General features: G+C 46.2%; 3 protein-coding genes across 3 annotated transcripts; 2 read left to right on the forward strand and 1 right to left on the reverse strand.

Moving 5' to 3' along the window:
• Window positions 1-3,329: 3,329 nt before the first annotated feature.
• Window positions 3,330-4,118, reverse strand: LOC9637921 (kiwellin). Its single transcript, XM_002973319.2, has 2 exons — window positions 4,069-4,118; window positions 3,330-3,941 (listed from the first exon to the last, which is right to left on the reverse strand). The coding sequence occupies exons 1-2, from the start codon at window positions 4,116-4,118 to the stop codon at window positions 3,335-3,337; spliced, it is 657 nt and encodes a 218-aa protein (XP_002973365.2). The 3' UTR covers window positions 3,330-3,334.
• Window positions 4,119-4,585: 467 nt separating this feature from the next.
• On the forward strand, window positions 4,586-23,829 carry LOC112347344. The gene is made up of 5 exons (XM_024678059.1): window positions 4,586-4,869; window positions 21,721-22,534; window positions 22,599-22,989; window positions 23,197-23,432; window positions 23,749-23,829. The coding sequence occupies exons 1-5, from the start codon at window positions 4,586-4,588 to the stop codon at window positions 23,827-23,829; spliced, it is 1,806 nt and encodes a 601-aa protein (XP_024533827.1).
• LOC112347451 lies at window positions 5,409-6,659 on the forward strand. Its single transcript, XM_024678362.1, has 2 exons — window positions 5,409-5,677; window positions 5,759-6,659. The coding sequence occupies exons 1-2, from the start codon at window positions 5,450-5,452 to the stop codon at window positions 6,155-6,157; spliced, it is 627 nt and encodes a 208-aa protein (XP_024534130.1). The 5' UTR covers window positions 5,409-5,449; the 3' UTR covers window positions 6,158-6,659.
• Window positions 23,830-24,109: the final 280 nt, after the last annotated feature.

Raw genomic sequence — 24,109 nt, forward strand, 5'->3', positions numbered from 1 at the left:
AACATAGGCCAAGTGTAATTTATTTAGAGAGGGAAATTCCCCATATGTAACTTAGGAGCGTTTGAGAAAATAATAGACATTTTTAAAGACTGATGAAGCTCGCTGTGGTTGCTGTCGATGTTCGTCGTCATGGGTTTGAAAGGCAGCAACCGCCGGAAGGATTGCAAAGAAAGGACATTCGATATTTTAGTACAGTATTAAAGGCCTGTTGCAAATGCCGATGCCGTGCTGTTGGAGTGAGAATCAGGTGAAAGAAAAAAAATGAAGATATTCATTTTCTAAAATAATACAATCATCAGTCATTGAAGTATAGTGGTAAGTATTTCTACCTGTCACGCAGACGACCTGGCGTGGCAATGGTTACTCTTTTATGCAAGGACTGCCCTTTGGTAAAGTTGAGTTCTATTTTAACTAAGGTGATCTTGGGAACTGATTCAACTGCAGCGATGTAAGTTGCTTGCAAGTTACTCTATTCAAGATGAAAATATTGGCATCATTATTCCCTAGCTGTTTATGAATTTCTACTACTTTATGTGGGTACTAATTAAAATTCTGTCACATAGATAGCTGTTAAATCTGATCCGTCCATTCATGGTCTATGTGAGCCCAAGCACAAAAGTGCTTAAAAACACTGAAGATCGTGGAATGACCCAGATAGCACCCGGCACCTTGGGATCCATGGCGCAATGGTAGCGCATCTGACTCCAGATCAGAAGGCTATTCGAGTAGCAGACTTCCCGAACGAGTGTTCTCTGAGTTAGATGTGCTCTTGGCTGTATAAATTTTTCCAAAGCTGAGAAATGAATTCACCAAAAAATAAAGCTGAGAACTTACCTTTGCTTGAAGCTAACAGAGCCCGGAAATGCGCCATCCCCCAAGCTCGCAGCCACTCCAACTCCAGTGCATACAAGACCAAACGCTTCTTCTTTCACCGGGTTCAACGAAATGACATGTTCTTACTGGGTATACTACTTACATTTTGATAGGTTTGTAAAAGAAAATAAAATAAAATTATTCTCTAATGTTAACTATACGATGGATGTCTCCAACGTGCTTGTCCTCTCTACTCTTTTTCTCACGCCACTTATATTGGTCTAGTCGTCTAGATGGGTGCAACTCGCAAGGGTCAGCATGCATTTCAGGTTGGAATCGTCCACAATCTCCTCTGGCAGTGAGCATTGGCAGCAGCAGCAGCAGCAGCAATCTCACGGTCGTCCCTTGGCTGGCTCCAGGTGATTGGAAAGAGCTTACATCCAGCATATTTAGACCCATCTCGGCAGGCCACGAAAAAACTTTGAATTGACCAATGACATTGTCTTTGGAGTTTAAAGATTCTTGCCGTTGGTCGCATACCTCATTGGGGGAATTAGTGCAGTCGAGCTCATCTTCTCAAAGAATCTGCCCCATATGTGGTAATTACTGGAAAATGGTATGCCACAATTATCTTCTAGCAAGGAAGAGATATATATCGACAAAGTTGATGATTCGCTGCATGCTGAAAATACTTCTAGTCACTAAACATGAATAACAAATTGTTTACATTATTATGTAAAAAGACAATCGATACACTAGATTTTATTAGACAGTTTGCAAAATTCATGGACAGAATTAGCCATTGCCTTTGAATAAATCTCAAGGAAATTCTCAACATAAAACATCAATCAATTAATCTTTTCTAATGGCAATTTCAGTCATGTCTTGCTTGATTCTCTGCTCCTTGTTAGCTCAAGCTACTGTTGGTTTACTTGTACAATATGGCTCTGTCACTGTTGGGAATGGCGACTTCATCCCCTTGAGCAGCACTGACTCTGCCCCCACTGTTGACATTGAAGGATTCGGGAAGAATGGCACTGCTCGTCTCTTCTCGGTTGTCATGGCAGATCAAAAGGCACTGTCAGCGCCAACCAAAGTTTACCCCTACATCAACTTTTGGATTGCAAACATTCCAGCAGGCAGCACTGATGAGTGATATACTTCAAATCTTTATATGATGGTGGCTTGGCAGGAGCTGTGAAGGGCAGCATGTTGGAGCCTTATGTATCTCCTTCCAACACTAGCAAGAACATTCCATACCCAACCACACGTATGATTTTGTGCTTGTTCCACAAAGGAATCCCTTGGTGAAGCCCATGGATAGGCGGCAACTGGATGGCTGATATCATTGGACAATACCACTGTGGAAGCCCTCTCCAGACCGTCTCCTTCACCACCTCTCTCCATTGATGTTAATCCACTAAAAAGTATTTGCCAATAAATTGAAAAATATTTGTTATCAGGATGATAACCAAGATGCACAACAATCTGAGCTCCTTGGATGATCTTCCCGACGAGGTGCTCATCGGGATCCTGTTCCTGTCGCGCCACTTGTAATACTTGTATTGGGGTGTAGCGCGTCGTCACAAATTTCAGCCTGGAATCACATAATCACTGGTGAGGATGAGTGGCAGCAGGGCCTTCTTTCCTGGTTTGGCCGGTGTGGAAGCTGCACAAGGTCCGGTGGATGCTCGTCAATGATGCTCTCGCCGTCTACGTGCAACGTGGAGTGGATCAAGCTGCATGCGGAGGTGCGGAGCATCCAGGGCCTGTAAATGTCTAGGCTCAACAAGCTCATAAGCACCTTTCGAGGCTCGGCCAGCGAGAGGTCGAGCATCAGTGGCGTCAAGCAGCTCTGAATTCGGCCAAAGATCTCTCAACCTTCCCGCCGCCTTGAGGTGCTTTACATTGCTCGTATCTCCATGAAGGTTCATGGCTAACTTTTGGTGTCGTAGAGATCGAGCCCCGAGGACTGGAGCAGCAGGCACGCACCTCTGCGCATGCACATCGCCGCCTCCTACCCCAAGGGACCGGATGCCGATCTGGAAGAGAGACGAGATCGACTTTCTGCGGGAGCTCGTCATGAGCAGCAGCTGTGTGACGTGGCTCAAAGTAACAGGGGTTGTGTTGATTGGCCCGCCACCTGATTTTCAGCCAGCTGCCTCCGATCGTGAAGCTGGGCACAGCATTTCCTGGGCATGTTGAGGTGCATCCCCTTCACTTTGGCCCGCCGCAGCGCTGCGACGTTGTGTGGCGCTCCATGAAGCCAAAGCTTGATTCGGAGTCGACTGCAATCCACCGTGCACGAAACCCAATGGTTGTCAACACTTCGAGAAAGAGTCAACTACCAGCATGATAAACAATTTGTACCTCCTTAGCTTTCGCGCAGTCGCGATGAGCATTCATTGGTCTTGCCCAATTGCAAGGGCCTCAAAGATAAGTCAAAGAACTTCCACTATATCAGTGCTTGTAAGAACTGGCTAGTGTTTCCACTTCTTTCAAACGTATTTCATTCACATTGTTAAGCATCTCTCCAGGTGATGGACATCTGACCGTAGAGGGGGTCGCTGGAGCTAATGCCCAGCGCTTTCCACACAGCATCAGAGCCATCCACAATGTTATTCCGGCATGGTGGCTGCCAAGCATGAGGCTTGTCACAGCCCATTGTAGAATCACACTCGTCCACCACTTTGGCAGTGGTGGATCTCCCATTTGGAGCTGTGATACTGATGAACTTCAAGCACCGGGAGCCCCCGCTATACCATCCGGTTGAGAGAGCCACGATCCTCTCGGTGTTGGAGTGGAATTTCTCATCGCACTCCGAAGGATCTCCGCCATCGCCACCAGCTTGGAAGTCGTTGACAGTGAGAATTGCTTTGGTGCTCTGCGAGACTGGGGGCGAGCATCGATAGATCGGATAGTTTGTGTTGGCCTTGCAGCACTCGTCGCTCTGGTGGGCCGAATTGCCCTTGAGAGGTCCACTCTGCTGGCAGCCACCGCCACCGCCGCCGCCACTTCCAGCGCAGATGTGAGTTCCCAAATCCGGATCGTCTTGGCAAGTGCGCCCCGCTCCACAGTAGAGCTGACCATCGCAATCATCGTTTGTGGAGCACGATTGCCCGCATCCCCTGCACTCGACGAGAAGATCACGAGAACATATCGAGAAGACGATCAAAACACGCACAATTGAGCCAATTCTTAGAGCCATTTGAATGCTTTGTGAATGAATGGATGTCTTGCTGTGATTATATATACTGAAGTTTGGTTTCTCTAACTTTGGGGATCGTGAGCAGCATCCCAGTCATGTAAGGCACCGGTTTGACCGGGCCAATGGTAGTTGACTGGAGTGTTTCTGGGATTTCTACATTGATTTTTTTTTTTTTGAGAAAGAGAGTGAAAACGTAGAGAGATCTAAACTTCTCTAGACAAACGGTATGTGCCTTCAATATTGAATCAACTTTGCCACCTCAAATGAAAACCATTGTTAAGCCACTACCGATGCACTCGGTAACACAACACGGCTTGATCATCATGGTATTTAATTTCTACATAGTTTCTTCTTTTAAGTTTTCCTTTGTTTAGAAAAAGACACTAACACTAGGGAAGAATAAAATAGAGTAATGTTAAGACAAGAAAGAGTTGCTTTCGAAATAGTTTTTCTCCTCAAGAAACTCCTCATCCATTTCCTCGCTGGTATCGAACCTATAAATCTCTCAAGGCTACTTAATTGTTTTAAGGCAAGATTTTAGGGCAATATTTTACGGCACTGGGGATGAAAAGGCCGAGGAGCGCCTTGGATGATCTTCCGGACGAGATTCAGCACAGCGAGCTGCTCTTCTTGGTGGAGCGGATGAGGATCACCGAGAGGCGCAACAATCTGTGGTCCATGGGCGATCTTCCAGACGACGTTCTCATCCAGATCCTGTCCCTGCTCGCCTCCTCGCGCCAATTGTATTGGTGTAGCCTGGTGAGCAAGAGGTGGGCGCATCTGGCAAGGCTAGTCACGCACTTCAGGTTGGAATCGTCCGGTGAGCATGAGCAACAGGGTCTCCTTTCCTGGTTTGGCAGCAGCAGCAATCTCCGCTCCCTGTCTTTGACAGGTTTTTCAAAGCAGCCACGCTCTTGTCTTGACTGGCTACCGGTGATTGGAAAAACCCTCCACTCCCTTACCATCAGCGTCAGTGTGGATGGTTTCTGGTCCAGCATTCTCGCCTGCCAGCAGCTACGGTGTCTCCATATCAACGATGGTGTCGAGCTTGGTGGCCCGCTCGCGACCAAGGCAGCGGCTCCAATTCTTCCCACGCTCGTCTACTGCTTCATACGCACACGCTTGGACGTGGCCACGACGAAGCAGCTCCTCGAGTTGTGCCCCTCGCTCGTCTACTTCCGGCTGACCCAGCTGCTTGTGGAATCGGCCGGGACACATTTGCTCAAGAGTCACAGCATCGACTGCCTGGTGATTCGCGCCCACAGGGTCCCCGGCAGGAGCGTTACCAACTTTTCTCTCACGCTCGACATGCCCAAGCTCCGGTGGATGTTTGTCAACGCGGTACCGCGCGTGGAGCTCTCGCCGTCTACGTGCAACGTGGAATGGGTGCAGCTACATGGGCAAGTGCGAATCATCCAGGGCTTGGTCATGTCCAAACTCAACAGGCTCACGCTCACCAATACCTTCCGAGGCAATGCCCACGTCGAGCAAATTCTCGAGCCGTTTGTTTTCAGGAGGTCGAGCATCAGTGGCATCAAGCAGCTCGACCTGTTTATGGATTCGGCCGACTTCGAGCCCAGATCCGTTAACCTCGCACAGCTCTTGGAGTCGTTCCATGGCCTTGAGGCGCTTTACATTGCTCGTCTCACCATCAAGGTACATATATTTTTTTCTTCTCAAGGATCGTATCCATATTGTGTACCAGTTACAAACTTGGGACTCGTTTTTGTGTTTCAGAGCTTGAGCCTTGCGGGGTGGAGCAGCAGGCACGCGCCACTGTGCGTGCACATTGACACCTCCTACTCGAACAAGCGGGTGCCGTGCTGGGACAGTGACGAGATCGAGTTTGTGCAGGAGCTCGTGGTGAGCAGCAGCTGTGTGACGCAGCTCGAAGTAACAGGCATTGTGTGCATTCAGGAGCCGGCTGAATTTCGGCCCCTGGTGCCTCCGGCGATCGTGGAGCTGGGCACAGCGTTCCCCGGTCGTGTCAAGGTGCATCCCATCCGCTTTGGCATGCCACCGCGCTGCGGCGTTGTCTGGCGCTGCATGAAGCCCAAGCTTGATTGGGAGGCGCCCTACACTGCAATCCACCACCGGTGTGCAGGTTTCGACGAGAACACGGAGGCGTGTGCGTGAACAAGCGCCTCCTGGTCAACGTCAGCGTTGGCAATCTGCCACCGGTCAACGCATTTGAGACTAGAGGTGGAGCATCTACGCGGCGAGCGGGAAGAAGTTTGCGGGTGTGGTTCAGCTGCTGGTGTATCGAAATGCCAAGCCAGCAGCCGGGAGATCGCCCGATGAGATCGAAGATGGCGTGGGAATGAAACCTCATAAGGTGGCCGAGTTGCGAGGAGTGAAGGAGCAAGCCCGGCCATCGTCTTTGTGGGGATGCGACACATTACATCCACGCAGAGCTCCAGATGATCGAGAGCAAGCGTCGCCCGTCACATGTCTTTGGGCGACGCCACAGAGTTTCCATCCAAGTGGCACAAGCTTATTGGGAATGACAGATCGTGAAGGCTCATATGAAAGATTTGTCTACGTCGAAGTTGAAGGTGAGTTTTCTTAAGAGTTTTTTCTTTGAAAACAATAAAGTCTAGCTTGGAACAGGAATAATAATACAATGAGTTGTCCAGGATATCTAAAGCAATTCGATCAGTTTTTTTTATTGAAAATTTCCTTTTATCGATTGGTTGCCACCTGGCTGAGCTGCTGGCACTGAAGAGATGCACGGTAGAGATTACATGGTGGCCACAAACTCCAATTTGTAAACTTTCAAGACTTCTGCGTCAAAAGCTGAAGGCTGACCATTAAACTGTTCAATAACAAAGCTGCTGCTGTTAATGGAGACAATATCCTCAAGGCCTCGTACTTGCCCATCGTGAGCCTGTTCACAAGGACTACCATTGGAACTGAGATATCCCACAAGCTGTCCACCAAGGCGAACACCTTCTCCATCAGTGGGATGTATGGCCTGATGATGATCAAGGCTTGGTTGAATCCAAGTCCGTTATCTTGATGTCAAGTGAAGTGGACATGAAGGTGCTCGACAAAAAAGTGCCAAGCTCAGCCTGGCACTAACGCTTATGTAAATTTAAAATTTTGCAGAACATCAAAGTATTTTTCCAAGTTCTCTTTTGTTAGTTCATCATTTGTTTTGCACAAGAGAGTTTGGGAACAAGGAAAAAGCCCGGGCGATCAAGTGTGGTATTTTTCCATGGACATCTTCATGACGCTTCTGAGTTGAGACACATGGATAACACTGGCAGCCTTGCTGCCAAATGTGGCTCCACAAACAAAAGAATGCTTGAGGTGCAAAAGGGCAAGGGAAAGGTTTTCTCGAGCAGAGACACAAAAAAGACACAAGACCTGGAGAGAAAGAAACACAATTGAAAAGTTGGGAGTTGAACACAAGTATATTCACATGCTTCGATGGAGGTATATTCTTTTCAGACCGAACCATGCATCATGTGGATGGCCACGATACAAACACCAAGAATTTATTACGGTGGTGATGTGCGTTGAAAGGCTGATGTGTAATGTGTTGTATGGCGTGCAATTTGTAAACTGTGCATAGATGATGATATGCTAGCGTCTGAAAAACCAAATGCAGAAGACTGTCCATGAGTTGTCCTGCAATTACTTTAAAATTTTATGGCTATAATATGCCCATTGGATGGCCATGGTATGTTTCCATTATCACTCCATACATGCACATGCATGGACCATTCATTCATTCATTCAACTTTGACTTGTTGACTTAGGGTCAGTAGCTTGTCCTAGTCCTTAATATTGCTGCCCAAGATAGGATTCAATTGGCTGGTAGGAGGTGAAGTTTATTTCTTTTTGTAGATCTTCTATTGCAGTGTCAAAATTGTTCAGCCTAGGGTATTTCCTGATGGTGTGTGTGGAAGCACCCAGTTTGTGCAGGCTTTTCAATTTACCTTAATTGGAGAAGTAGGTCTAGTGGAGGACAAAGAACGTAGTGTTGCATATCATGGCACTGATGAATCAAATGCTGAGAGTGAAATTGTTGAGGTTTATGAGGTAAGTTAAATTATCCATTATCATATTAAATCTTTGTGTACTAAAATAGCCAACCTTCATTAAAGTCCACGCTATAACAAAGGAAGTACATGAAGGGGTAGAAGAAGGTGATGTTCCCCCACCACTATTTCCTAAGAACATGTGTGAGGCACCAACACCAATAATAGAGCTACTAGACAACATCAACATGTTTAAATAAGTGTCTTCTTTAAATTGCATGACCTATGGTTAATAAGAATGCATGTAGGTTCTTGTTCAACCAAAAGTAGTAGCTGGATGCAAGTGATCAATACAATGATATTGTTGCACTTGCAATTAGGGAGGATGTACGGCTTGGTTTATTTTACATACAAGAACTTGTGGTTGAAGCATAAGTTGCTAGGAAACTTTGGCATTAGAAGCAATAGGGATGAAGATCTGGTTTTAACAATTACTAGCCATGCTGAACTTATTTGGATGGGTGGTAAGGCTTTTCTACATTGCGTGCTAAATGACCATACTATGCCATATTGGTGAGTGTGGCAACCAATCCTAACTATTATAAGAGTCCTTAAGGTTGATTTCGAGTGACTCTTCTGCAATGGTGCCATTCAAGCCTCGCTAGTGCATCAAGCATAGCAAAGAGACAGGACATGTTGGAGGAGATGGTATCTTAGTACTAGGAAAGAAGGTGAGTTAGAATTTTTGCATCACTACACTTTTTTATAATAAATATATTTTCTAAGGACCTATAGAGGAACAAAGATGCAATTTAGAGTTTGAGGGGACTTATTTGAGAAAGTAAAAACATTTTACATATATTTCTTACATTTCCTTATTGACAATGTGATGCTTAGACTGTAAAGAGAGGCACATAGACAATTGTACAACTCAAGGCTAATGGTGGAGATTTGGTTTTTGAAACTTTGGGTGTCTTTTTTAAAAGCAAAATTTAGCTCTAACACATTATAGATTGCCCAAAGATGTGAATTCACATGTTTTTAGTTCTAATTTCAACCACACCTAAAGACACAAAAGTTTAGCATTGTATATGTAGCAAAATTTGGTGATGATTTTTTTTGGGAGGACCAGATTCTAGATGCTAAAGGCCCAATGCAAAATGCATTGCATAAAGCTCTTCATCAAGTTCTAGATAGTGTGCATATTTGGCACTTACATCATAGTCAATAAGAATGCTTGTGATGGGAGAAGGTGGTGTCTACTGGCATCCAAAGATACGTGATATGACATGATTGTGGGAGTATCACAAAAACTCGGTAAGTCCTTGTAGTCTTTTGTTATGCTTTCTAATAAGGATTCAATGTGCAGATGATGTTTATGGGTTGGCTTTTTTTTCAAGTATTTGAGAACAATGTCTAGCTATCACAAACATGTATGATAGCCACACTTGCAATACCAATAAGGGAGGTGCCCAAGGAAGATGACAGGAGATTGTGCTAGGGTGGACTATTTGAAATGGATTTGAAATTCACCTTAGCTACTATGTGGAACATCATGAACATGCTCCAAGAGGTGACAAGTCGAGACTCTAAACAAATCTAGGAGGAGTTAATGGAAGCCATTCTTAAGGACTCTGCAATTGTGCATCTCAACCAGCTCCTACAACCACAATTGAAAATCAATGACAATTATACCGATATAGTGGAAGAATTCATGTCTATAGTAGTGTGGTGAATGTTTTTCAACGAACCAAAGGAGGTGGCAGACATGCTAAGGGCAGGATTTGCTCACTCTATAACAATGGAGACATGGCAAAGACCCACCATTGGAGAAGGATCCTACTTGGCATATTGGCTAGTATAGGCATGAATGTGCTTTTTTAGGTTTTCCAAGTCCACACAATAATCTGGCCAGAGCAATTTATCAAGTGTCTATAATAATGTGGGTGAGAACTTGCACATGGATATAGTTTATGAGTGATAATCCTGAAAATTGCTTCTTCTACAGAAATGAATAGCAAATAGCTCTCAAAATTGCACCACTTTGCATATGACGCCCTTAAATTCAAGCCGAGTGAGTCAATATGAATTTAGTGTAATATAGTGAACAACGAAGTTGGCTAGCATCCCACAGCTCAAAATTTCTCGAGGGAAATCTTGTTCTTGTCAAGCTACCCTAACAAGGAGTGCATGCAAGACAATCACTTTTGAACCCAATCTTGTATGATAATGCTGAGAAATGGTGAATGTGAATTTTGAACTTTTATAAAGTATGAAATTCTAAACTGTCTAAACTTTGCAAGAAAACAGTAGAGTCCAAGTATATCATGACAATATTCTATATATTCTAGCAAATGCCTTTATTGGGTATCTGATTTTTCACTCGTTTCCTTCAGTAAACAAAGATATATTTGTCATAGCTTCTGATAAATTTTCTGGAATAGAATTATTGCTACTATTTTGGGAGCCACAATCTTATAGATTGTGTGGTTCATCTAGATACTCTTTAGTAGTCACATAGGCTACTGGCCACAAGTGCATAGATGAGATTTAACCACATTGGCTAGAACCATAGGCCTAGAGCCTTTCTGTAGCTAGATCTCTACTTCATAAGCTGACCTCTAAAGTGCTGTACAGTCAGAAAAACCCTTAACCTACTCTATGGAATGAGGAAAACATTTGATGGAACCATGTGAGAGAAGGATCAATACAATGAAGCATAGAAAAGAAGTTATTGCCTACCAAAGGATAGACAATGCTCCAATCTTTGAATATTCCAAGCTTGCCATGATGAACAACACACATTAGATAATTTTGACCCATCCTTGCTAATCCAAAACCCTAGATTTTGAATTTTTCACTACAACAATTAACTTGCTTATTGATGCTTATTTCTAAAGTATGAAAGCAATTTTGGCATTTAGGTGAACTTATCTACTATTACTTTTCGTTTACCACCAATTTCATGTTGCTATCCATGAGGCAATCCTTGCACTTGTAGCTTCAGTAATACACTTCAGTCGAGTTCACATATTTATAAGATGGTCAAAGGAAATTTTACAAGCTATTGGCAATTGCTATTAGTTGTGGTACTTTATGTTTCAATAGTTGTTAAAGATCTTTGTCTACCCCATAGTCCTTACAATTGGTTCAACTTACACTGCAGTGCTATAGATGAGCACACTATGAGAAGAATTTATTTGCCTTGTATTATGCCAATTTTCTCTTCTAGTTTCTGACATTGTGAGCTTAATGAATGAAAATGGCTATAGGTAATTGGGAAAAAAACCATGAATTGGACCTCATAAAAGGGTGACCCTAAATCCTCCCTGTATGACCGGGCACATGATGGCTATAAAATAGTCATGGGAATGGTCATTAGATTTTAGGGAATATTTATGGATAATATTCCAGGAATATCTGACTATATACCTGGATTCAGCCAATATGGTGCTGCCACTGGACAATGCCCGCTTATAAGCGGCCATGTACAACCATCTGCACACAGTTTATAAATTGCATGCCATACATCGACATCTACATAGCAGTTCGCTACTTGAAATAGCATGCAAACAAAAGAGATACTAATGTCATAAATTTGTGTATATTATATATTTCTCAGACTCTGCCTAAAAAATGTGTCAGCTCCCCAAGGAACTTTCAGGTATATGTCACTAATATCAAACTCTAGTGGTGGCTGTTGCTCCATCCAAGACTAAACAATTCCATGTTGCCAATAGACTGTCCACTGACGTGTTTGTTGCCACCACCAAAGCCAACCTCGAGCTTGGCGGCTCTCTCACGACCAAGGCAGCAGCTCCAATTCTTCCCATGCTCTCATAAGCACACACTTGGACATGGCCACGACGAAGCAGCCCCTCACTCATATACTTTGCTGGTGGAGTTGGCCAGGACGCATTTGCTCAAGAGTCACAGCCTCGACTGCCTGGTGATTCACGCCCACAGGGACCCTGGCAGGAGCGTTGCCAACTTTTCTCTTGAGCTCGACATGCCGAAGCTCCGGTGGAGCTCTCGCTGCGTGGAGCTCTCGCCGTCTTCGTGCAACGTGGAATGGGTGTTGCATGGGCAACTGCAGATTGTTCAGGGCCTGGTCATGTCCAAGCTCAACAGGCTCAAGCTCACCATAGCTTCTGAGGCAGTGCCCACATTGAGCAAATTGTCGAGCCGTTTGTCAGGAGTCGAGCATCAGTGGCATCAAGCAGCTCGACCTGTGTAGGCTTTAAGCCCAGATCCGTCAACATAGCACAGCTCTTGGAGCCGTTCCATGGCCTGGAGGCGCTTTACATTGCTCGTCTCACCATCAAGGTACATTTTGTTTCTCAAGGATTGTATCTATATTGTGTACCAATTACAAAGTTGGACTGCTTTTTGTGCTGTAGAACTTGAGCCTGGTGCTGCAGGCAGGCGCCACTGCGTGTCCACATCGACGCCTCCTACTCGAACAAGCGGGTGCCGTGCTGGGACAGTGACGAGATCGACTTTGTGCAGGAGCTGGTGGTGAGCAGCAGCTGTGCGACGCAGCTCGAAGTAACAGGCGTTGTTTGCATTGAGGAGCCGCCTGAATTTCGGCCCCAGGTGCCTCTCGGGATCGTGGAGCTAGGCACAACGTTCCCCGGTCGTGTCAATCCCGCCCGCTTTGTCATGCTGCCGCGCTGTGGCATTGTCTGGCGCTGCATGAAGCCCAAGCCTGACTCGGAGGAGCCCCACACTGCAACCCACCACGTTCCGACAAGAACACGGAGGCGTGTGCGAGGCACCAGCGACTCATGGTCAACGCAGGCCTAAGCAATCTGCCACCTGGTCAACGCATTAGACTACGCGCTCGGAGCGAGCGGGAAGAAGCATAAGGTGGCCGAGCTGCGAGGAGTGAATAAGGAGCGAGCCCGGCTACAGTTCCATCGAAAGTGTGGGTATGCGCATCCACTCAGAGCTCCCGATGAGCATGGTGGGCGACGCCACACCCTGCGCTGATGATCAAGAACCTCAGAGTTTGCGTCCAAGTGGCACAAGCTTGTTGGGAGGAGGATTCCTGTGCGGGACAGACCGTGAATGCTGCACCAGAAGCCATCCACACTGGAGAGTTTTTCCAATCACCGGTAGACAAGAGAGTAGCTGCTTTGAGGAACCTGCCAAAGACAGGGAGCGGAGATTGCTGCTGATGCTGCCTGCTAACCAGACGATTCCAACCTGAAATGCGTGACGAGCCTTACCAACTGTGCCCACCTCTTGCTCACCAGCGCGATGAAACAAGCAGGGAGAGGATCCGGATGAGAACGTCATCGGAAAGATCGTCCACGCAGCTCTTTGAATTGAATTGAAATTCTAGTTGTTCCATCTCACATTTTGCTGGCAGATCAACCGGGATAACTTGGTGACGTTGAGAAACACTTCGCAGGTGCAAGCTTCGGCAATTCCCTGGAGATTGTCGCAGCAGGCCTGCGTCGGCCAGTCGTGCGGAGATTGGGAACACGATTGTAACATCAGTGTTACTTGCTGGGTGTTACACCCTCGAAAGTCGGCAACTGCAACAGCAAGAATGAAGGATAAAATGTGTCAGAGCCATGGAACGCCTCCACTTGCAATCGTTCCTTTTTAAGTACAACCAAGTCCTGGGTCGCAAAGCATCAGTTCCAACACAAGCGTGTTAAAAAGTGATCACTGTGTGATTGTAAACGAGCTTATTTCCGAGACGAACAGCTTGGTCAAAGTGATCCCCTCGATCTTCCTGAGGTAAGCTTGCCAGATATCAAAGGAAATGATTCGATTTTCAATTTCTTGCGGAGACGCACCAACAGCAGCAGCTTTGTTATTCAGCAGGTTAATGGTCAGCCTATGGACATCGAGGTCTTGAAAGTTCACGACTTCGAGTTCGCCAACCGGCCACCATGTAATCTTTTTCAGTGCCAGCAGCTCAGCCAGGTGGCATCTTAATAACCAATCGTTAAAAGAAATTTTCAATAAGCTCAAAGAAAACATCGTACAGGCAAAAAAATTCTCATCGAATCGCTTTAGATATCCTGGACAACTCATTCTATTATTATTCCTCGCAAACACCCGTGATTCTCGTTCCAAGCTAGAGTTTATTGTTTTCAAAGAAAAGACTCTTAAGAAAACTCCACCTTCAACTTCGGCGTAGACAGATCTTTGATATGAGCCTTCACGATCTGTCATTCCCAATAAGCTTGTGCCACTTGGACCCCAAACTCTGTGGCGTCGCCCAAAGACGTGCGACGGGCGACGCTTGCTCTCGATCATCTGGAGCTCTGCGTGGATGTGATGCGTCGCATCCCCACAAAAGACGTGAAGCTTTCGATGGAACTGTAGCCGGGCTCGCTCCTCCTTCACTCCTCGCAGCTCGGCCACCTTCTGCTTCTTCCCGCTCGCCGCGTAGATGCTCCGAGCGCGTAGCTGCCCCCCAATGTGGCAGATTGCCAACGCCGGCATTGACCAGGAGGCACTGGTTCACGCACACAACTCCGTGTTGTCGTCGAAACCTGCACACCGGTGGTGGATTGCAGTGTAGGGCGCCTCCGAATCAAGCTTGGGCTTCATGCAGCGCCAGACAATGCCGCAGCGCGGTGGCATGCCAAAGCGGATGGGATGCACCTTGACACGACCGGGGAACGCTGTGCCCAGCTCCACGATCGCCGGAGGCACCCGGGGCCGAAATTCAGGCGGCTCATCAATGCACACAACGCCTGTTACTTCGAGCTGCGTCACACAGCTGCTGCTCACCACCAGCTCCTGCACAAACTCGATCTCGTCACTGTCCCAGCAAGGCATCCGCTTGTTCGAGTAGGAGGTGTCAATGTGCACCCGCACTGGCGCGCGCCTGCTGCTCCACCCCGCAAGGCTCAAGCTCTGAAACACAAAAAGCAGTCTAAGTTTGTAACATACGATCCTTGAGAAAAAAAAAATATATGGACCTTGATGGTGAGGCGAAAGATGTAAAGCGCCTCAAGGCCATGGAACGGCTCCAAGAGCTGTGCGAGGTTAACGGATCTGGGCTCGAAGTCGGCCGAATCCATAAACAGGTCGAGCTGCTTGATGCCACTGATGCTCGACCTCCTGAAAACAAACGGCTCGAGAATTTGCTCGACGTGGGCATTGCCTCGGAAGGTATTGGTGAGCGTGAGCCTGTTGAGCTTGGACATGACCAAGCCCTGGATGATTCGCACTTTCCCATGCAGCTGCACCCATTCCACGTTGCACGTAGACGGCGAGAGCTCCACGCACGGTACCGCGCGGACAAACATCCACCGGAGCTTGGGCATGTCGAGGGCGAGAGAAAAGTTGGCAACGCTGTGGGCGCGAATCGCCAGGCAGTCGAGGCTGTGACTCTTGAGCAAATGCGTCCCGGGCGACTCCACCAGCAGCTCGGTCAGCCAGAAGTAGACGAGCGAGGGGCACAACTCGAGGAGTTTCTTCGTCGTGGCCACGTCCAAGCGTGTGCATATGAAGCAGTAGACGAGCGCGGGAAAGAATCGGAGCCGCTGCCTTGGTCGTGAGAGGGCCACCAAGCTCGACACCATTTTTTATATGGACACCGTAGCTGCTGGCAGGCGAGAATCCTGGACCTGATGGTAAGGGAGTGGAGGAATTTTCCAATCACCGGTAGCCAGGCAAGACAAGAGCGTAGCTGCTTTGGAAAACCTGTCAAAGACAGGGAGCGGAGATTGCTGCTGCTGCTGGCAAACCAGGAAAGGAGACCCTGTTGCTCATACGATTCCAACCTGAAGTGCGTGACTAGCCTTGCCAGATGCGCCCACCTCTTGCTCACCCGGCTACACCGATACAATTGGCGCGAGGAGACGAGCAGGGACAGGATCCGGATGAGAACGTCGTCGGGAAGATCGTCCATGGAGCACAGATTGTTGCGCCTCTTGGTGATCCTCATCCGCTCCACCAAGAAGAGCAGCTCGCTGTGCTGCATCTCGTCGGGAAGATCATCCAAGGCGCTCCTCGGCCTTTTCATCCCCAGTGTCCTACAATCTTGCCTTAAAATAGTTGAGTCCTATTCGTGGATTCCCCAACCCTCGGCGCAGGTTCGATACCTGCTCGGCGCATTAATGCTGACGAGGCCACGTAGGTAAAACGCAAACATATAACTAGCTGCCGAGATCATGAGTAGCTGTTTGATTTTGTTTGCAAGCTAGTACCATCAATTAAAGCCTTGCATTCAAGTATTGAGAACACCACCATTGCTTGTTCCTTCGGCTCAAAGCCTCTGCCATAGGACAGTCCAGCGCGTTTACTATGATAGAAAATCTTTGCGTTCACATGTTTTGTTCTATGAAAATATAAAATATACCTTTTAATATCCTTAAGATATACCTTTTGATTGAGTACAGTTTTTACCAGTGACCACTAATGACCTTGCTGCAAAATGTGGCTCCATGAACAAGAAAAAAAAGACACATGGATTAAAAAAACATGCAACCTACCTCCCAAAAAAAAGTCCACTCAAAAACAATGCGATAATGGAGTATTTTCTTCCTTGTAAGATGATAAAAGCCTGATCTGTCCTTCAGTCATTTTAACCGCTAAGGCGATCAGAAAGTTGATGCTCGAGCATACACAATCTGGAACACTGAAAGTTACTCACGGGGCCAAGAGCTAAAACACTTACGTTTGTCAAGAGCAGCTGTTGGATCCAGTCCAAACATTTCTGTGATGGGAATGATTCGATCAGGACTGCAAGCATCGTTTAGAATTCACAGCATAGAAATTAAAGCAAGAGGAAAACGATCATACAATGCCAGCTCAGTGTCGATGTAGGCCACTTTTTCCCATTATGTAAGCCCAATTGCGGCAGTGTGCGCGAAATGAGTTTTGCCAGTCCGGAATTCGCCAAAGACTTTGGTGATTGCCATCGTTTCTATACCACCTGGTGCGAGAGAGAGAGAGAGAGAGAGAGAGAGAGAGGATATGGATCTGAAGAGCCTCATTCCCAGTGATACTGGAAAGCCAGAAGAAAAATCCAGAGTAGTTGCGATCCAAGGCACTTACCACTATCGTTTCTGCCGCTTCCAGGATCTTGTCGTCAATCCCGTTAAGCTCTGACAGATGGAAGAAAATCCGATAAGGGAAAAAGAAAAGATGGATCGATTCGCACCTTTTTTGTTTGCATGATCAGTCCATTGCATGTACGACTTCCCGCATCCTGAAGCTTTTTCACATCCCCGGCATTGATTCCCTGGGCGGTGACTGGAAGAACAAGAAATCTAGAAGGCCGAGCGATTGGCTTGCCTGTGAGCCTCTCGATCGAGGTGAACCTGCGAGTACCTCCCATTCTTGTAGTCCTTCTGTTGAGGAAGATCTTCAGCTGGCGGGAACGTGAACTTCTTGAAATGGACAGGTCTCCATGCCCCTGTGCTGCTTGATCTACTCGACGTTGCACGTAGACAGCGAGAGCTCCACAAGCCCGGCACCTTGCTGACTGATGGCGAGAGAAAAGGTTGGCAACCGTCTTCCGATGCAACTGCAAGAGAATCGAGGCTGTGGCTCTTGAGCAAATACTTCCCGGGGGACTCCACCAGCAGCAGGCTCAGACGAGCGAGGGGGCACAACTCGAGGAGCTGGGTACATTGAAGCACAGACGAGATTGGGGCTGCTTCCGCCGTCGTGAGAGGGCCGCCACTTGATTTCCGTAGAAAAAAACAGCTGGGAAACAAAAAACTCCGCTAGAGTACATCTCCGATGCTGAGATAAGAAAGTGTTGCCACCGCAAGCGCATCTATGGAATCACGAAGAAGTTATGGGAGTTATACATGCTCACAGCTACAAGTCTAAACTTCTCCAGTAACTTCCCTGACACGGTGCTTTCAACACCAATGTTGGCTTTGATCTCAAGACTTTGCCACCTCAAATGAAAACCATTGTCAAGCAGCTACGAACGCAACAGGGCCAAACTGGCGATATTAATCAAATGTCTCCGATCATCAAGGTATTTAATCTCTACATGGTTTCTTTTTAAGTTTTCCTTTGTCAGGGAAGAAAAAAATCCAGATAGAGTAAATCTACAAGAAAGAGCTGCTTCTGAAAGCACATCTATGGAATCATGAAGAAAATATGTGAGTGTACACATACTCACTAGTACAATACTTGATTTATCCTGTTACTTCCCAAAGAGTACATCCTCAACACAAAAATTGGCCTTTGATCTTAAGACTCTGCCACCTTAAATGGAAACCATTGTTAAGTAGCAATTGATGCACACGTTAAAGCAAGTCAGTGATAACGAAAAGTTGGCAGATCATAACCTGAAAGGTTTAGAGCCAGAGGAGCTAAGATTCAACAAGGACTCGCTCTTGGGGCTGTGCAATTTAATCTTTTATCCAGTTTTACAGCATTCAGTATCCACATTAGTGTATATTTGAAACGTATACTTCAAATATGTAGTGAAAGGTTTAAATATGTACAGTATTATTATAAGAATTCCATTTTTCACTAAAATATAGAGATCACCGCAAGCAAATTCCAATGTAATCACTCATAATATACTTGAATGATAAAAAGGTGGCAGTGTGAGTCTTCCCTGACTTTATGTATACTATGACAAAAATAACAACTTTTCTGATTATGCTTATAAATGGTAAAAGTCTTACAATTTCTTTGCATTAGGGCTACTATTAATCACTAAAAAATTAGGATTATAATATATTTTTTTCAGTTTGGGAGTATTATTTTGGCCAAATGATTTTACTTACTGTTTGGTTTTGTAAAGATGGATATTAAATAATCTTGCACACTTAATGTAGTAGAACTAATATAGTGGAGGAAGTGTTTCCTCTCTGTTAGTTAATACAAAAATTAAGTTGTGTAATGTTCTCATGACTTTGTCACAAAAGTAGAGTACTTAGAAGATTTTTTTTTGAGAAATGTTGTTAATTAGCAATGTTTTACATTTGATTTTACCTCCATTCATATAGAGGGGATTAAAAAGTTGTAGAAGTTGCTTACATATCACAGTTTCTATATCAACTGCTATGAAAGATTCTTTGTTACCATTATTAGTTCTTTTTATTATTCTTTATGATAATTCAGTATGTGAGGTCCAAATGTACAGCTACAATGCCATATACTGTCCAAAGGAAAGTAAGGACAAGTTCAAACCTTGAAAACAATGCAATAGTGTAGGCAAGCAAGGTTGGCTATGGTATCACCCCCAGAGCATGTCTAGAAAGAACCACACCACCCTTGCTAAACCCACAAAACTTCAATTCTTCCATATAGTGGGATTTTAATAGCTATTGGATTGGTTTCAATTTAGACTACTTACTTTTATATATAAGTCAGGGTTTTTGGGTTAATTAATATGCATATTTTCAGTATTTCTTTTCCATAGTCTATGCACTCACATGAAGGAGAAGAGCATTTTTGATTGCCCTGATGAGTGTTTGGATTTAAGATTTTTGGTTTAGATCTAGCTTTTTCCATTTCCTTTCTTTTATTCTTTCCTTTCAGGATTTTGGTTTAAAATTAGTTTTTTGCATTGTCTAGATCTTCTTTTCCTTCTAGTTTGTCTTTTTTTCATTTTTCTTCTTTTGCTCTTTCCTTTTCGTTTATCTTCATGGTAGATTAGCAATCTTTTCCTCCTTTGACTCTAGAGCAATAATTGGTACAATTGCTTGATGTTATATAATTGCAATTGAATAACCAAATTTAGTTGATGGCAGCATTCATGGCATGTGGTACAACTCTTCTTGCTCTTGCTCATGTTCAGCCGAAGTTCTTTCGCGGGAATCTTAAGGATGATGTATACTATTGATTTAATCACTTCACAGTGATTGCCACATATCATTCTTGGGATGATACTTGACGTTTGCATGGGTTTCCCACGTGTTTCCAAGGGATGGCATTGCAGTGGTACAATGGTTTGAGTGTAGCCACTTGTAGGGATTGGAGTGTTCTCCCAAACGTCTTCAAACATGCATTCAAACATACCGACAATTATGATGATGTCTTCCAACAATTGCATCATCTTCGTCAAAGGCCATCTGAGTTAGTGATGCAATTTGGCATTTGTTTCCAAAGCGTTTTACTTTGTGCGGAGCCAAATATATCGGAGCGAATCAAGCTAGGAATGTTGTGGCTAGCACTTCATCAAAATCAAACTTGTGCATGCACTTGCTCCTGCCACCCTTGATGATGCTCTTCACTTAGCACAACATTATCAGATGTCACTTCTTCCATTTCTCACTACATGTCCTTCAACTCCACTTCCTATGGGTGATAGTCATGTTCTAATGGAGGTTGATGCTGCTACTACTCGAGTCTAAGGACAAGGGCAAGGCCATGGTCGTGGCCATGATGTTCGTTGTTGGCCGTGTGATAAAGTTAGTCACATTTATCGGCATTGTCGGCATTTTCCAGATTAGCCATTTCCTGGGTGGAAACTTGGTGTAGTTATACATTCAAGTTTTTCCTACGTGGCTTACTATTACATGATGTAGTGGGTTACAGTAGGCCCCGACTCGGGACATGACCAGTTAGGATTGAGACCATGTGGCAAGGAACCGAGTTGTTGGAGAAAAGTTCTTGATGGACAAGCAGCAGAGGTGGGATTGAGAGAGGGCTGGTGTAGGGTATTCACACTAAATCTGAGATGAGGTTAGATTCTTGGATTGTCATCCTTGTTTCAAGGAGGAGTCATTTCCGTCCACGATCCATTTTATGGTGGAGATAAGAAGTATGGTTTTTCAGTTGTTAAGGATGACTGAGGTCTATTTCTCATGCTAACAATTTATCTTCCTTTTGATGAATTGATAAATTGTTTTGAGGCAGTGAGCTAAGAAATTTTAAACTTGGAAGGGTTGTGATGTGATGCTCACAGACCTTTTGAGATTGTGAGCTGAGAATTGTGTAAATTGGGGCTAGCATTATAAATTCATGGTTAAAGAACTTGTGATGTAATGATTACAGATCTTTTGAGGTTGTGAGTGTAAGCTAGGCTAGCATAATAGATTCATGGTTAAAGAGCTTGTGGTGTGGCACTTATAAATCTTTTGAGATTGTGAGCTCAAAATTGAGAGAGCATGGCTGGCATGACAAAGTCATGGCAAAAAAACTTAATGCTCACATATCTTTAGAGATTGTGAATTAAAATATCTGAGTTGGCTTGGTTCTAGGCAGAGAAATGCGATTGTGATGCTGTGATGAGATGAATTACATGTAGATATTATGCTTGAGTGTGTGCAAACACCCAATGCATGTAAAGATTCATGCAGTTTTTGCAAAGATGAGATGGAGGCTAGAGTAAAAGGTGTAAGTAAAGGAGTAATCGCTACAGAGTAAATTGCAATGTTAGTTTGGATACCATTACAGTGGCCCCGTTATCGAACTTATAAATCCCTTAATATGACTACTTAATTGTTTTAAGGCAGGGCAATATTTTCCGGTACTGGGGATGAAAAGGCCGAGGAGCGCCTTGGATGATCTTCCGGACGAGATTCAGCACAGCGAGTTGCTCTTCTTGGTCGATCGGATGAGGATCACCGAGAGGCGCAACAATTTGTGCTCCATGGGCGATCTCCCCGACGACGTTCTCATCCGGATCCTGTCCCTGCTCGCCTCCTCGCGCCAATTGTATTGGTGTAGCCTGGTGAGCAAGAGGTGGGCGCATCTGGCAAGGCTAGTCACGCACTTCAGGTTGGAATCGTCCGGTGAGCACGAGCAACAGGGTCTCCTTTCCTGGTTTGGCAGCAGCAGCAGCAGCAATCTCCGCTCCCTGTCTTTGACAGGTTCCTCAAAACAGCTATGCTCTTGTCTTGACTGGCTACCGGTGATTGGAAAAACCCTCCACTCCCTTACCATCAGCGTCAGTGTCGATGGTTTCTGGTCCAGCATTCTCGCCTGCCAGCAGCTACGGTGCCTCCATATCAACGATGGTGTCGAGCTTGGTGGCCCGCTCACGACCAAGGCAGCGGCTCCAATCCTTCCCGCGCTCGTCTACTGCTTCATACGCACACGCTTGGACGTGGCCACGACGAAGCACCTCCTCGAGTTGTGCCCCTCGCTCGTCTACTTCTGGCTGACCCAGCTGCTTGTGGAATCGGCCGGGACGCATATGCTCAAGAGTCACAGCCTCGACTCCCTGGTGATTCGCGCCCACAGGGTCCCCGGCAGGAGCGTTACCAACTTTTCTCTCGCGCTCGACATGCCCAAGCTCCGGTGGATGTCTGTCACCGTGGTACCGCGCGTGGAGCTCGCGCCGTCTACGTGCAACGTGGAATGGGTGAAGCTGCATGGGCAAGTGCGAATCATCCAGGGCTTGGTCATGTCCAAGCTCAACAGGCTCACGCTCACCAATACCTTCCGAGGCAATGCCCACGTCGAGCGAATTCTCGAGCCGTTTGTTTGCAGGAGGTCGAGCATCAGTGGCATCAAGCAGCTCGACCTGTTTATGGATTCGGCCGACTTCGAGCCCAGATCCGTTAACCTCGCACAGCTCTTGGAGTCGTTCCATGGCCTGGAGGCGCTTTACATCTTTCGCCTCACCATCAAGGTCCATATATTTTTTTCTCTCAAGGATCGTATGTTACAAACTTGGACTGCTTTTTGTGTTTCAGAGCTTGAGCCTTGCGGGGTGGAGCAGCAGGCGCGCGCCACTGCGGGTGCACATTGACACCTCCTACTCGACTAAGCGGATGCCATGCTGGGACAGTGACGAGATCGAGTTTGTGCAGGAGCTGGTGGTGAGCAGCAGCTGTGTGACGCAGCTGGAAGTAACAGGCGTTGTGTGCATTGAGGAGCCGCCTGAATTTCGGCCCCGGGTGCCTCCGGCGATCGTGGAGCTGGGCACAGCGTTCCCCGGTCGTGTCAAGGTGCATCCCATCCGCTTTGGCATGCCACCGCACTGCGGTATTGTCTGGCGCTGCATGAAGCCCAAGCTTGATTCCGAGGCGCCCTACACTGCAATCCACCACCGGTGCGCAGGTTTCGACGAGAATGCGGAGGCGTGTGCGTGAACCAGCGCCTCCTGGTCAACGCCAGCGTTGGCAATCTGCCATCGGTCAACGGATTGGAGACTAGAGGTGGATCATCTACGCGGCGAGCGGGAAGAAGTCTGCGGGGGTGGTTCAGCTGCTGGTGTATCGAAATGCCAAGCCAGCAGCCGGAAGATTGCTCGATGAGATCGAAGATGGCGTGGGAATGAAACCTCATAAGGTGGCCGAATTGCGGGAGTGAAGGAGCAAGCCCGGGTACAGTTCCATCATCTTTGTGGGGATGCGACACATCACATCCACGCAGAGCTCCAGATGATCGAGAGCAAGCGTCGCCCGTCGCATGTCTTTGGGCGACGCCACAGAGTTTGCGTCCAAGTGGCACAAGCTTGTTGGGAGGAGGATGACAGATCCGTGAAGGCTCATATCAAAGATCTGTCTACGTCAAAGAACTTGAAGGTGGAGTTTTCTTAATGGCCTTTTCTTTGAAAACGACGAGAATCACGGGTTAGGTTGAGCTTAAAAAGGTATTATTAAAATTTTCCTTTTATCGATTGGTTATTAAGATGCCACGTGGCTGAGCTTGCTGGCACTGAAGAGATGGTGGCCGGTTGGCGAACTCCAAGTCGTGAACTTTCAAGACTTCTGCGTCAAAAGCCGATGTCCATAGGCTGACCATTAACCTGTTGAATAACAAAGCTGCTGCTGTTGGTGCGTCTCCGCAAGAAATTGAAAATCGAATCATTTCCTTTGATATCTGGCAATCTTACCTCAGGAAGATCGAGGGGATCACTTTGACCAAGCTGTTCGTCTTGGAAATAAGCTCGTTTACAATCAAACAGTGATCACTTTTTAACAGCAACTGATGCTTTGTGACCCCAGGACTTGGTTGTACTTAAAAAGGAACGCCTGCAAGTGAAGGCGTTCCATGGCTCTGACACTCGTCACTATTCTATCCTTCATTCTTGCTGTTGCAGTTGCCGACTCTCAGGGGTGTAACACCCAGCAAGTAACACTGATGTTACAGTCGTGTTCCCAATCTCCGCACGACTGGCCGACGCAGGCCTGCTGCGACAATCTCCAGGGAATTGCCGAAGCTTGCACCTGCGAAGTGTTTCTCAACGTCACCAAGTTAT

The sequence above is a fragment of the Selaginella moellendorffii genome, unplaced genomic scaffold (assembly GCF_000143415.4).
Source record: "Selaginella moellendorffii unplaced genomic scaffold, v1.0 SELMOscaffold_21, whole genome shotgun sequence".
NCBI lineage: Eukaryota > Viridiplantae > Streptophyta > Lycopodiopsida > Selaginellales > Selaginellaceae > Selaginella > Selaginella moellendorffii.

Coding starts and splice junctions, on each gene's coding strand:
- LOC112347344 (XM_024678059.1), top strand. CDS start 4,586: ATGAAAAGGCCGAGGAGCGCCTTGGATGATCTTCCGGACGAGATTCAG. Junction 4,870..21,720: donor GAGCAACAGGGTCTCCTTTC/CTGGTTTGGCAG, acceptor GGGTCTCCTTTC/CTGGTTTGGCAGCAGCAGCA. Junction 23,433..23,748: donor CTACGTCAAAGAACTTGAAG/GTGGAGTTTTCT, acceptor ATCTTACCTCAG/GAAGATCGAGGGGATCACTT.
- LOC9637921 (XM_002973319.2), bottom strand. CDS start 4,118: ATGACTGGGATGCTGCTCACGATCCCCAAAGTTAGAGAAACCAAACTT. Junction 3,942..4,068: donor GTTAGAGAAACCAAACTTCA/GTATATATAATC, acceptor CGTCGAGTGCAG/GGGATGCGGGCAATCGTGCT.
- LOC112347451 (XM_024678362.1), top strand. CDS start 5,450: ATGTCCAAACTCAACAGGCTCACGCTCACCAATACCTTCCGAGGCAAT. Junction 5,678..5,758: donor TTGCTCGTCTCACCATCAAG/GTACATATATTT, acceptor TTTGTGTTTCAG/AGCTTGAGCCTTGCGGGGTG.